The sequence below is a fragment of the Triturus cristatus genome, chromosome 3_2 (genome assembly GCF_964204655.1).
Source record: "Triturus cristatus chromosome 3_2, aTriCri1.1, whole genome shotgun sequence".
NCBI lineage: Eukaryota > Metazoa > Chordata > Amphibia > Caudata > Salamandridae > Triturus > Triturus cristatus.
This window is the reverse complement of record NC_140584.1, coordinates 958,992,356-959,005,151: the sequence shown is the minus strand read 5'-3', so window position 1 is coordinate 959,005,151 and position 12,796 is coordinate 958,992,356. Positions and strand designations below refer to the sequence as shown.

Here is a 12,796-nt window from a genome sequence, read left to right as displayed (position 1 = left end):
CAGGAATGGTGGGAATCGGAAATACCTGTTCGTATATTATTCTCACATCAGTCCACAACAAGAATCAACACAGACACGGTGAAAATAAAGAGTTTATTTTTATAGACCACGTGTCCTAAGATGCAGTACTTTGGCTAATACAAGCAGACAAATGATTATAATCAAAACCATCCGCATCGTTACAATACCATAAAATATAAAAGGAGTGATCATGTTATAAATGACAGTGGATACTACCACCTTCCCTTTACTAAGAAGCTAATATTATTATTATGCTAATAAAAGGTCGCTTAGGCTTGAATGGGGGACCCCATACCTCAAAGATCAGCTTAGTGAAATCACATCACAGGAGCATCAGGAGTCTTCTTGCAGGAAGGCTCGTCTTCGGTCTGAATATTAAACATGATGTCTGCAATATTAAAAGCCCCAGCTTTCAGGTATTCGCAGCTGCCTGTGTGTTATGGCTAAATAGTGGGTCGATCAACCTAGAGTGGAAAACATGCATTGTCTAACAACCCAGACTGTTTGTCACACCATGTACAGACCAAGGTCGCTGCGCAGAGCTCGGGATGGTAACAACAGATTGCTCTCATGTGAGGCAAAGCTCGAGTCAGCAGTTTGTTTAATCAATAACGTGTAAACGCAGTGTCGTGCGCAAAAGCAGCAAGATGGCTTTCTAACATCTACGTGGTTATGCTAACTTAACAATGCATGGACGTATTAAGTGAGTCCTTACTACACCGCAACCAGAGCGGGTACAAAAATCTGACGTCACAAGGCACCCCTGCACCCGACGCCCCACGGCCTAGTGTGCCCAAACCAACGGTGCCTAACCAACCCACGACATCCCAACTTACCCCTGGAGTGGTGGTCGCACCCAGAAGATTCTCGTCCCCCAGCCTGCAGAGTTTCTTTGTCCCGGAGGTACTCCATTGAAAACAGGGCACCTGACCTCAAAACAGTACCCTGCACCCGGCCGCTCTTGTGCCGCTGAGGGTGCACCTTTGGTGCTACTTTGGTCTCCAACTTGCCCTGAGCTTAACCCTAGGAGCTTTGCTCCCACAACCCAGTGGCCTGCTGCCAGCAGCCACCAACCGGAGGCCCCCTATCTAATGGATAACATTGGGCCTCAAGACTCTGCACCCGGCCGCCCTAGTGCCGCTGAGGGTGCAACAACAGTGCATCACTGACCCTGGGAGACCTCCGAGTCTAACCCCAGAACCTCAACTCCCACAGCCAATTACTTACCTGAGAACCGTTAACCTGTTTTCCCTCCATAGGATAACATTGACACTTTTTCTCTAAAAAGTTTGTGTGGAGTTTTGAAATCTAAAAATATTCCTTAAAAATCGCACAAATAACCAAAACGTGTTTACTCACCTGTTTGCAGGAAATGTCCCAGTGCTGAATCTAAGTAGCCAGCACTGAGTTAGAAAAGTAATGTGAAAAGTAACTGACCTGCAATTTACTGTAAAAGCCTATTCATTTCAATGTACTGCTCCAAAATGTTTTTAAGTGTGGAGTTTTGAAAACTGAAAATATTCTTTAAAAATCATGCAAATAACCAAAACGTAATTTCTTACCTGTTTCTAGGAAATGTCCCAGTGCTGAATCTAGAAAAGTAACGTAAAAAGTAACTTGCCTGCAATTTATTGTAGAAGCCCATTCATTTCAATGTACTGCTCCAAAAAGTTTCTAAGTGTGGAGTTTTGAAAACTGAAAATATTCTTTAAAAATCATGCGTATAACCAAAACGTAATTTCTTACCTGTTTCCAGGAAATGTCCCAGTGCTGAATCTAGGTATCCAGCACTGAGTTAGAAAAGTAACGTAAAAAGTAACTTACCTGCAATTTACTGAAAAACCTATTCATTTCAATGTACTGTATTTGCTAAGTGTTGCATACTACTGCTCCCCTGTAAATCAAACAAAGTACAATTTCTATTGCATTTTCAAACTGTTCTATATCCAGTAACTTATTACTGAAAAAGTATTTAATGCTTACCTGTACCTGGCTTGCTTGCATCTAAAAATAAACAACAATATATTTTTATACAAAAACCATTGGCCTAGAGTTCAGTTCTTGAGTGTATGAATTCCTTTGCTGACTGAGTGTGTACATCAAATGCTTAACACTGTCCTCTGATACTGCCTTACTGCTCAACCAAGCTACCACTATTATAGAGTAAGGTTCTATCTAACTTTAACCTCTGCCTACCTCTGGGGACACTTGGACTCTATACACACTGTACCTCACTTTGGTGCAGTATATACAGAGCCGGTTTCTTAGTGGCACTTAAGCCACATTTATCTAGGACAGTGGTTCTCAACCTTTTCGCTTCTTTGTACTCCCACTTAATCACTACTGGAACTCAGGGAGACCCACTGAATCATTATTGGAATACAGGGACCCCCACTAGGCCATTACTGGAAACCAGGGGCCCCAGCAAAAGCCGTTTTGCTAATTTGAACTACAAAAAATACAGAAACAAGTAGTCATCAAACAATTACACACATTTTGAAATTATTTCTTTAAATCGCAAACAAATAATTAAAAAAAAATGTTATTGAGAAGGTGAGGGTTTTTCTAAATTCAATTGAGGCCTCTCATCATCTATACTATATTCAGTTTGATGCACTTGGCTTGCTTCCACAAATCAATCTGAGGATATTAACCTATTTTTTGCGTTCAGTTTCAAATTCCTTCACATTTATAGGACGTTTTAACATGTTCAGTTTTGCATTTTATTTCTTTATTTATATACACGTCTACATTTTTTTACTTAGTCTCAGACCCCCTGAGTAGGCTTTATAGACCTCCAGGGGCCCCAGGGCCACAGGTTAAGAACCAATGAGTTAGGGATATATTGGTAAAGGGGTGCTTAGGCACTAGTCCACATAACCCACTGGTGCCGTTATTCTTTCAGCTTTATTATAACAAGGTAATTTGGAATGTCCCTACTTTAAGTAGATTCCACATTCCCACATCTGCAGTTTTCCAGCGCTTTGTTCCTAATGAGACCTGAAAATGTTTTGGAATCAGATTGCAATTCCATAGCAGTACTCTAACTTGCATTTGAGAATGAATACTCTGCTTACCATATATTTTTTAGCTTCAGAATGGTGGTCAAGATACTCATAGTTGTCAAAGACAATGTTCTGCATGGTCTGATAGTAGGCATTGTGCAAATCTCCAATGGATGAATTGTGGAGTTTGCCATTTTAGTGTTCAAACTCATCAGCTACAGTAGCACATGTCAACTGCAAGCGCTTAACACACAAAACTTCTTGCCTGCAAGTATGCCATTGCCTAGATGTTTGAATAGTGATGCAAACTTACAGGTGAAGTCTCCACTGTGTTCTGAACTCTGCTGACTGACATTAAAAGTCAGCTAGAAGACCTGATGAGGTCTGCATTTACCTACAACTGCCAGGATAGGTCGATTACTGTAAAGGAGTATGTGCTAAAAACATGCATATTTGTAGCATGCAAGTGGAGTAGAAGGGCTCTCTTGGTGCTATTGACAGACTGGATGTTTATTGTTGCCCATGTGAGTGGTGCTCATTTTAATGATATCTGAAGTATGAAAACCCCAGCGGACCCTTCAAGATGACTATACCCAAAATTACTTATACTTAATTAACTTCTTATATTGATGGGCAGCTGGATCATATTACAAATCATAGGAGGCTGCTCTAATCTGTTCCTGTTTTATAGAAGTGCCCTGGTGAAGCAATAGATGTTTGTACCTGCTTTTTGACCCTCTGGGCATTTCTGTGTTGCAGAAGAGGCCACAGATGCTTGTGTGACACCTTCTGCAATATAGATTGTGGGGGCTCTCATGTTGTAAACTCAAGGCGATGATGGAGGGAGCGCGGAAAGTTTTCAGACACTCACCCCCCGTCACAGATCTGGGTTGAATCCATCATCGTTCTTTAGCTGACTTCACCACCTCAGTTCAGACCTAGCCATATGCAAATCGGTCTTGACCCTGTTCCTTATGGGAACAGTCCAGCCCGAACTGCCAAATCAGGTCTTCCCTGGACCGGAAGCAAGCATCCTGGGACCGGTTTCGGGTTATCACCCCTCACCAGCCAGGATAGCTTGCATCCAGTTGCAAAGTGAGCAAGGGACCCACGTCTGGGCATACCCTGCCAACTTAGGGCGAACAGAGCAAACACAAGGAGATGATGGACGGAATGCTGAAACATTTCACTCACTCACCCCCCAGTCACAGATCTGGGTTGAACCATCATCATTCTTTAGCTCACTTCGCCACCCCAGTTCAGACCTAGCCATATGCAAATTAGTCTTGACCCTGTTCCTTATGGGAACAGTCCAGCCGAGCATGTTGTGCCAGCATGGCTTCAAGGGGACATGTCCTCATTTGTATTGGGACCTGACCCCATACAAATGAGGAAATGTATTTGCCCCTGTGCCTGTACCATATTACATATATAGTTGCACAATTAATATGGCTTTTGGGAGCAGCTCTAACTGCGTGTCCTGGGAAGTGATGCACAGTTGGCAGGCCCGAGAGCATCCTTTGGAAGGCGATTTGAGGGTCTCAGGGACACCACCGCCCCTCTGGCAGGCTAATGCAGTAAAACACTGCACACTCATGTTCATACACTTTAAATATCAGCCTGTTCACTTCAGATAACATATGGACTGGTAGTTTGAAACCTCCAGTCTGTCATTGCTATGCTAGCACAAGCCACGTCTTGCCAGTGCCCTTGACAAGGCTTCTTTTAATAATGGGGCAACCATGTCCCATTGTGCATCAAACACATAGAAAAATTGATTTGTTAGAAATGGGATTTCTGGCTAGCTAAGGCTTGCACCAAAGCCAGGCAGAAACCACCACTCTAGTCAGGACAAGGGAGTTACACACCAAAGATAACCCCTGCTCACCCCCTTGGTAGCTTGGCACGAGCAGTCAGGCTTATCCCGGAGGCCATGTGTAAAGCATTTGCGCAACCCACACAGCAACAACATACTAGGCACACCACAAAAGGGACTCCACACAAGGTTATATCAAAAATAGTCTTTGTATTATCATAAAACACATTAGAATAGTAATAACACAATATACACTGTGCCAACTGGCACTGGGCAATATTTGCAGGGGATTATATACACATGACAGGGCCACTTGGACCACTGTCAGAATCATCACTTAGTAAAAATAGAAATGTAGAACATAGAATAAACATAGAACACAACCAGTAATTACTGGCAAACACTATACTCAGCATCATTCTGTAACACACACCATATTATGCACAGTATCGCATCAGGCGTGAAATATATTCTGCGCCAACCTCATAAGCCTAAACATATTAGACCATAACCTCCTAAGCATAACTCGCGTTAGGAAATAATCTCACTAGCATAAACCATAGTAGGCAAATAACCTCATACCTAAACCATAGTAGAGAATAGTTCAAATATAAACACAGTATGCAATACCTCCTAAGCATAAAACCACATTAGAGGCATAAATCAGGGTGCTTAAACCATAGCATATAAATCACATTTCCTAGCACCACATAAATCACACTAGTACATACCCTCCTAGTAAAAACCATTGTAGAGGCATAAATCACGGTGCATAAAACAGTACATGAGTTATATTTCCTGCGCACCTACATAAATCACATTAGGGCCTGGCGCCCTACAAACCTAACAGTCCCCCTGGCCAACTGGCCTTCTCAAAGGGGCTCAAATGCCCTGTGTCTAAAATGTCAGGGCACGCTGCCAATACAGCTGAATCCAAGGTGCGCCATCACGCTGGGGCAAAGGAGTGCACCTCACTCCTATCTCTGAAAACCTGCCCCCAAAGAACTGTGGCCTAAACGTGGCAGCTGGCACTAAGTGCTGCGCAGCTGTAGGTCCAATAAAGGCCTGGGCTCTCACTGTGCCCTCTGAACAGTATGCGACACGTTGCAGCTGCACTCTATCTGGCGAGGCAGTTGTGAATAATCAAATAGGCCCTGGCACTACTGTACCCTCGGGGCCTCACTGGGGCTCTCCAAATAACATGCCCCCATCGTTGCAGTTGCCCACTGTCAAGCGGGGCAACTGTGACCATCTCTGCGAGGAGGCCTGGCACCACGCTGCCCTCTGGCCCCCACGGGGCTTTTAAATAGCTTACCCCGCCATGTTGGAGCTCCACGGGCTCTGGAAATAACCATGCCCAACGTTGAAGCGGCCCGCTGACAGACGGGCCGCTCAGACTCTGTGCCTTGAAGAGGCACCGACACAAAGAACCACCACGGAGCCCCACTCACCGGCTGGGGGCAGGACTCCTCCAGTCTTCGCTCCCGGCTTGGGCTGGTACTCGGCTCTTCTTCTCTGCTTCCCTCTGCACATGCGGGGCTTCCCTCAGCTCACGGAAGCCCAGCTCGGGATTGGCTGCCTTCCGACCGCTTCACCTCTTCACCCGGGCCCCCTTCTGGGACCCGGGACTTTTCCGTGGAGCCCGCGAGGCTCCAGGCGGCTTTCCCGGCGGCGATCGGGACTTCCTGTACGTGTCCCGTCCAATGCCAGGCAACTTTGCCTGACTTCCGATTGTCACCTGGGCCGCAGCGGTGATTCTCGGCCATTACGGTGTAGGCTCCCGTTTTTAAACAAAGCTAGTGACGGGGTGGGCACCCGCAGAATCAAAAGGGGGCACAATGCGGGGTGGGCACCCGCCATTCCAGACACCTATAAAGCGGGGTGGGCTCCCGCTCAAAATGGAAAGTATGCGGGGTGGGCATCTGCTCCATGAGGCACCACGGGGGAATCCCTACGTCGGGATTCCCTCGGAAAGGGGCTGCAGCACAGCGCTGCACAGCCCATACGCTCTTCTCCGTCTCTTGGGGAAAATTAAAATAAAGCATAGCGCTCACGAGGGCGCAGGCTGCAGCAAGGATCAGGTATTTGAAAGCCTTAGTCCAGCAAAAGTTCCTCCAGGTCCAGGGCCTAGCCGGGCCTAGGGAGGCCAGCACACAGGGCCTTCCAGCAGGGAGGTAAGCCTCCATGGCGGTTCCTCCTGTGCCCCAGCAGCAGCAAGCCCCTCAGCAAGTCAGGCTCAAGAACAAGGAGAACATTTTCATGGGGTCACAGCCCCTTTACTTATACCACATAATCCTCTGTCTTCGTGCAGGGCATGGGGGAACCAGATGCAACTGGTTCAGGGAGGATTTGGAGAACTTTGGTTTGCAAGCTCCTCTTCCCCTTTGTCAGGTTGGGGCTAGGTGATCAGACACACCACAGGGGGCGGAGCCAGCATTCACGAGGGAAGGCACCATCCTATTCGGAGTCAGGTGATTACCCCTCCCACTCCTCTTAGCCCAGGTGTCCCATTCAGCCTAGCGCTGACTCATCCTGCCCCTCCTGGAGCCACCCACACCTCTCAGCTCCTGTCACTCACAAGCCAGGCATGCAATTCACATCGGGTTGGCAGACACATAGCACACAGAAATGCCAACTTCTAAAAGTGGCATTTCTAAAATAATCACAATAAATCTGCCCACACTATTGCGCAGCATTTATTCAGACAATTTCATACATACCAGACTTGACCACACTGCTCCTCTCATAATAGGAATTACCACTGACACACACTGATCAGGGAATCCCCAATGCATTCCTATGGGAGGGCAGGCCAACCGTACAAATGTAACACAGAGAGCGTACGCACTTTACACTGAACCACAGTGCTAACGTGCCCAGAGGCCTAAAACCACCAATACTAGGTCACCGGAAAGGCAAAAAGTTTAGGGGTGAACCTGCCAAAAAGGGCCAAGTCCAACAGGATTGAACTGTGTTGGACACTGGGATGGTGCAGTTTATCTGTGAGGAGGTGAGGATTTGTGAACGTTATACGTAAAATAAATAGTATCTTTCCTCATTAGTTACTTCAACCAAACCATTTTTGTTCCCATTCTCTACCTCTTCCGATCCCTACCAAAAATATTTAAGCCTTCGTCTCCTTACTTTACTGATGATTCAGATCCCAAACGGACCCAAGTGTGTTGGGTCAAAAATACTGTTTTTCATTAAGTATTGGTATATATATATTTTTTCCTATAATGGAAACCTTTATTGAGGCAATTCAGGTTGTGACAAGGATGTAAATGAAAAGGAAAACAAACACAATAATGCGAATGATGTTTAAGATCTTCATATTCCAACTTCCAAATATACTTTGTAACCGGGACCTTAGCTCCCACTATTCAAATTCATCATTAAGTACTTGTATATTGATAACATTTGTCTTTGTTCTTGCTTAATGCTTTCGAATTACAAAATGCAGATTACAAGTACAGAATGCAAGCAGTGTGAACTTTCTGTTAAGTGATCTTATTTTGTCCCAGTTAAAATCATTTTGGTGCATTAGAGGTATGCAGTTTACATTGTGAATAGGGAGTTAGTGTTACAAAAATGTAATGTTGCCTTCCTTAGGGGGCAATTGCAGTGTTACAACAGAAATTTTAAACCATATGCTCACGAGAACCTAAACGTTTCTCTGATATGGAAGTAAGAGTGTGCCTAAATGACACATTGAAAGCATGTGCTGAAAAGTTTTACTTTTCCAGTACGGAATTAAGTAAAATAGGAGACTGTAAACTGTAAATGTTCATTAGCTAAATAACTGTTCTGAAAATAATTTCAGTTGCACTGACCTCAAGAGACTGTCCCAACTAATCTTGGTTCAGCTGCCCTTGCTCCTTTCTGTGTCCTACGCTGCAGCAAGGACTGTTGTGTTGGCAGATCCTCTGCAATTTTGCGTCCCAAGCTTTGGAATGCCCTTCTGATGGACTTACACCTGATCTCAAACCTCTTCTTTCATTTTAAGAAAAAAGTTTAAACCCCAGGTGTTTTCTTAATAAGCATTTTGAACGTATTGCTTTGTCTATCTTTTGTCTGGTGTGTTGACCATTCCAGCACCATGATGCACCCAAGTTCCCACTTTGCTTTGTACAAAAATAATTATTAAATAAAATAATAGACTTGCTAAAAATATTATTTTTTGCCATAGGATGTACTGTTTGTTGCGGATACAGCAAATGCAATTCTTATGTCCCTGAATGACAAGTCTCCAAATGTCCGTGCCAAAGCAGCGTGGTCCTTGGGCAACTTGACTGACTCCATGATCATCAACATGTAAGTAACACTATCTCTAAAGTGTAATATCCGAAGGCTCATAAAGTGGCTGCTCCACTCAATCCATGTACAAGCTAATCCCCCATGTCCCATCCAGGCAATATCAAACAAAACAATTTGCAGCAGTAAAAAATGCCTTGTCATACAGCTTTGGTTTCAGTTCTGTTTTACTGGTTGACACCTGCTTAAACAGAGAAAGCCCATTAACAGCGATTATTGGTGTCTTGCCGATAGTTCCCTCCATTTGAATATTCATTCCAGTGTTCTGGTCGGTTCAAACAACTACCAAAGGAGACACGACACTAATGTACAGTTCTTAATCTAAATGTAGTGTAAACAAAGGTACCCCATGGAAAGGAACGGGAATGAACTAATAGGTCAACATTTGTTCTGGTGAAAATCCAAAGGAGTTTTCCTTTAATGGATGGTAGCCCTTCTATCGTAATTTACTACCTTCCAAAGCAGGGGAACTCTTGGTTGTTTTAGCTACAGGAGTCCAATGATGAATGGCTGTTTTGGGAGGAAATGGGTGAGATACCCTCGTAAGTGTATATACAGGGATGCAAGAGTGATAAAAAATACATCATTGTGGAATCAAAGTAACTTTATTCTTGTCTCCAAGTGGGTATATCTATAATGAAGGGGGTATTTCATCCCCCAGTTCTGGTTGACATGTTTCAGCCCTGTAAACTTGCCGCTAGGAGATGCAGGGATTAGGACCCTAATTTCTTTGTATTATAAAGGCCCCAATGGGCTTAAAGAGTAAAAGAGATGCCTAATACCTGACCTAGAGATCCTTGCTGTGCAACTGTTGTCAGTCTCAGTGTGGAAGTATCTGTAGTAGAATTAAAATAATAACAGATTTAACGATTTTCATTTAATAATAGTATTATATGAAAGAAGTTAATTCGGGCATATGAAGTGACACTGTACACAGAATATTGTTGTAAAACAGAATGTGCTTCACACAATGTGTGCATGCATAACAGTGAGATATGGCTTCTGCTCAAGGGAGACGACCTAGGGGGCCAGCTACGATGCATGGAAAAACATGTCCAGTAATTATGTATACAATTATTCCATATTGTTATTACACAGATACATGTTTGACCCACATTATGACTATGTAGAGGTTCGGAGGCAGTGCAGTGCAAGGCTCGAATATTGACTAGTCTGCCTGATAGAGTAGGCGCGGGACGCGAGGTGGACGCCGGCTGTTCTCGGCGATTTCTGATTCCAATACCCCGCGCACCGTTCCCTGTTCGCGCCCCCCCCGTATTTACACACAGCGGGGGTATAGGGGGAGCTACATTGACCCTGTTGTTCTTCGGATCCACAGAAGGCAGAAGAGGCAGGCAAGGTGCAGCGTGGTCACCCCTCCTGCGTGGAGGCCGTGCATAGTGTGTGCAGCCTGCAGGCAGAATTGCACCGGGAACGATTGGAGACTACCGCCAGAAGCCAGGAGGGGCTAGGAGTCTCCTGCAGCAGGCAGGCAGGCACTGTTGTGATCCCACATGGAAAGGAGGAAGAAGGCAGTCGTGGTTCACGAAGTGAGTTGTAAATTAGAATATAAGGCTTGGGAAAACCTGTGAACACATCAGCCGAGCTGTTCCCTGCTCTACGTCCAATGTCAATCTCCCAAGAAAAGGAATAACTCCGGGAGCGTAATGGGACTGATTGTGTATATGTTTATTTGCGGAAACCAATGTTGACACATTGCTACCTTGATTCCGGTGTTTGGGCTGACATCTGAGGCATCCCTGTAAGATTCCTGGTGGGACCGAAGTCCAAGGTAGTCCTGACAGTTGCTGCCCGCATCCTTGATTCTGAGCACCTCACCCTGGTGGGACCACAAGTCCCAGGGTGCACCAGTCACTTTCTCTCAGCCGTCACCATCGTTTAAAGCGCTGCCTTGCTCTTCAAGGGCAGGCCGTCCAGACTGATCGAGGCTGAGCTGGGCCATACAACTATCCTCTATTTCCGCTTGTGGACTGCGGAGAGCGGACTCTCAGTGGACTCTGTCTTTGAAATGTATTAAGCCATTTAATTTTTTTTTTCTTTTTAAGTCCGTATCATAGCCTGAAAGGTCTGGCTAGTATGAGTAGGCCTGGAAATGGACAGGGGGTTGTGGGGACATTGGACGCTTTTATATTAAGGGCTGAGTCGGTATTGATGCACCAAATTGAATTAACCGAGAGGAGATTTTCCCTTGAGCCTGCAATAAATACTGACAACAGATCTGACATCACGGGCCTAGCCTCTACTGTTTCTGTTGCCCCCGCCTCATGTTTAACCCTGGAGGTGCCTGTAACCCAAAGCCTTAGCAATAGCCCAGTCAAAACAGATCAAGACACCGAGAATACAGAAAACCAAAAAACACGGGACAATGATGATATCTCCAGCTTTCCAACTAAGTCTAACGTGGTTACCCGGGGTCAAAAATCCAAATCTAAAAGCAACCATGTGAATAGCTCCGCACCACCTTCAAAGAAGAGAAAGGGTCAAGATGCGGGTAAACAACAGCTACCGTCACCCAAGCTTCGGAAGAATAAATCCACTGATAAGGAGCTTATCTGTGAGCTAAATATATCCAACGGGGGGCCATTTCCTATAGAGGTTGATTACTGGAAAAAGCTTGAAACTACGATAACAGCACTTCTAGACCCACTGGTCATCATTGAGGAACAAATCACTCCATTTCTTGAGGGAGAAGACTGGGATGGATGACCACTGTTTACAGATTTTAAAATGGTTTGTTGGATTGGGTGGGTTGGGCAATCTACCAAGAAATTTCAGGGAGACTGTGTTGTTCTATCTTTCAGATCCCCAGGATTAGTTAAAACCATATTAGAAAGGTCTAACACCTGGTCCATGTATCCTAGGGGAGTCTCAATCTTACCACTGGGTTTCTTCTATCAGCCACCAAGAGACCTGGTGTCTGAAATAGAAAGGGTGAGATCAAGACAAATTAACCAACATCCTATGTACCCCCCATGGTATCATTCAAATCGATATGAGTGATCTTGGAGATACAGACTGACTGGCTTCTAGCATTAGCGGCCCGCAGAAATTGGAAATTATAAATAGTAACCCTGGGATAGCTTCCGATCTCCTTAATAACCCGGTGGATTGTTCACATGTAACTGATCAGGTAGATAATTCTGATCATTCCTTACCTGTAGTTTGCGAGAAGCACAATGTGGAAATGAGTACTTTGTCATTAGAACATCCCGATGTTGACGCTGGTGTGGGAGAAATGGTCATACTCACTCAAAATGCACATGTGCTAAGAGTGGCTTCATGGAACATTGCGGGTATTAGATCAAGAATCTCAGATGAGGCCTGACTATTATATGTTAAGATGTTTGACATTATTTGCCTCCACGAAACTTGGAGCAGGGATGAGGTGGTTATTGATGGTTTCTGCTCATCTAGTGCCCAGGAAATTCCATCTCCAGCAGGGAGGGCAAAGGGTGGTATAGCTACACTAATCACTGTAAAATACGGAACAATAAAGATTGAGAATATTATAGACTCCCCTTGGTTTCAGATCATCCTGGTCTCAAACCAAACCGATGTTCCAATTTTAATAATTAATTGGTATTATAACATTTTTTACCACAATGACAGTGGGGTCATT

At 44.7% G+C, this 12,796-nt stretch overlaps 1 protein-coding gene across 3 annotated transcripts in view; it reads left to right on the top strand.

Moving 5' to 3' along the window:
- The window catches only part of HEATR6 (HEAT repeat containing 6), a 403,026-nt gene that overhangs the window by 261,630 nt on the left and 128,600 nt on the right, over positions 1–12,796 (top strand). For all 3 annotated transcript variants that reach the window (XM_085649503.1, XM_085649501.1, XM_085649502.1), the window contains one exon: positions 9,032–9,156. In XM_085649503.1, the coding sequence (XP_085505629.1) occupies positions 9,032–9,156 (125 nt within the window). The remainder of the gene's footprint in view (positions 1–9,031; positions 9,157–12,796) is intronic.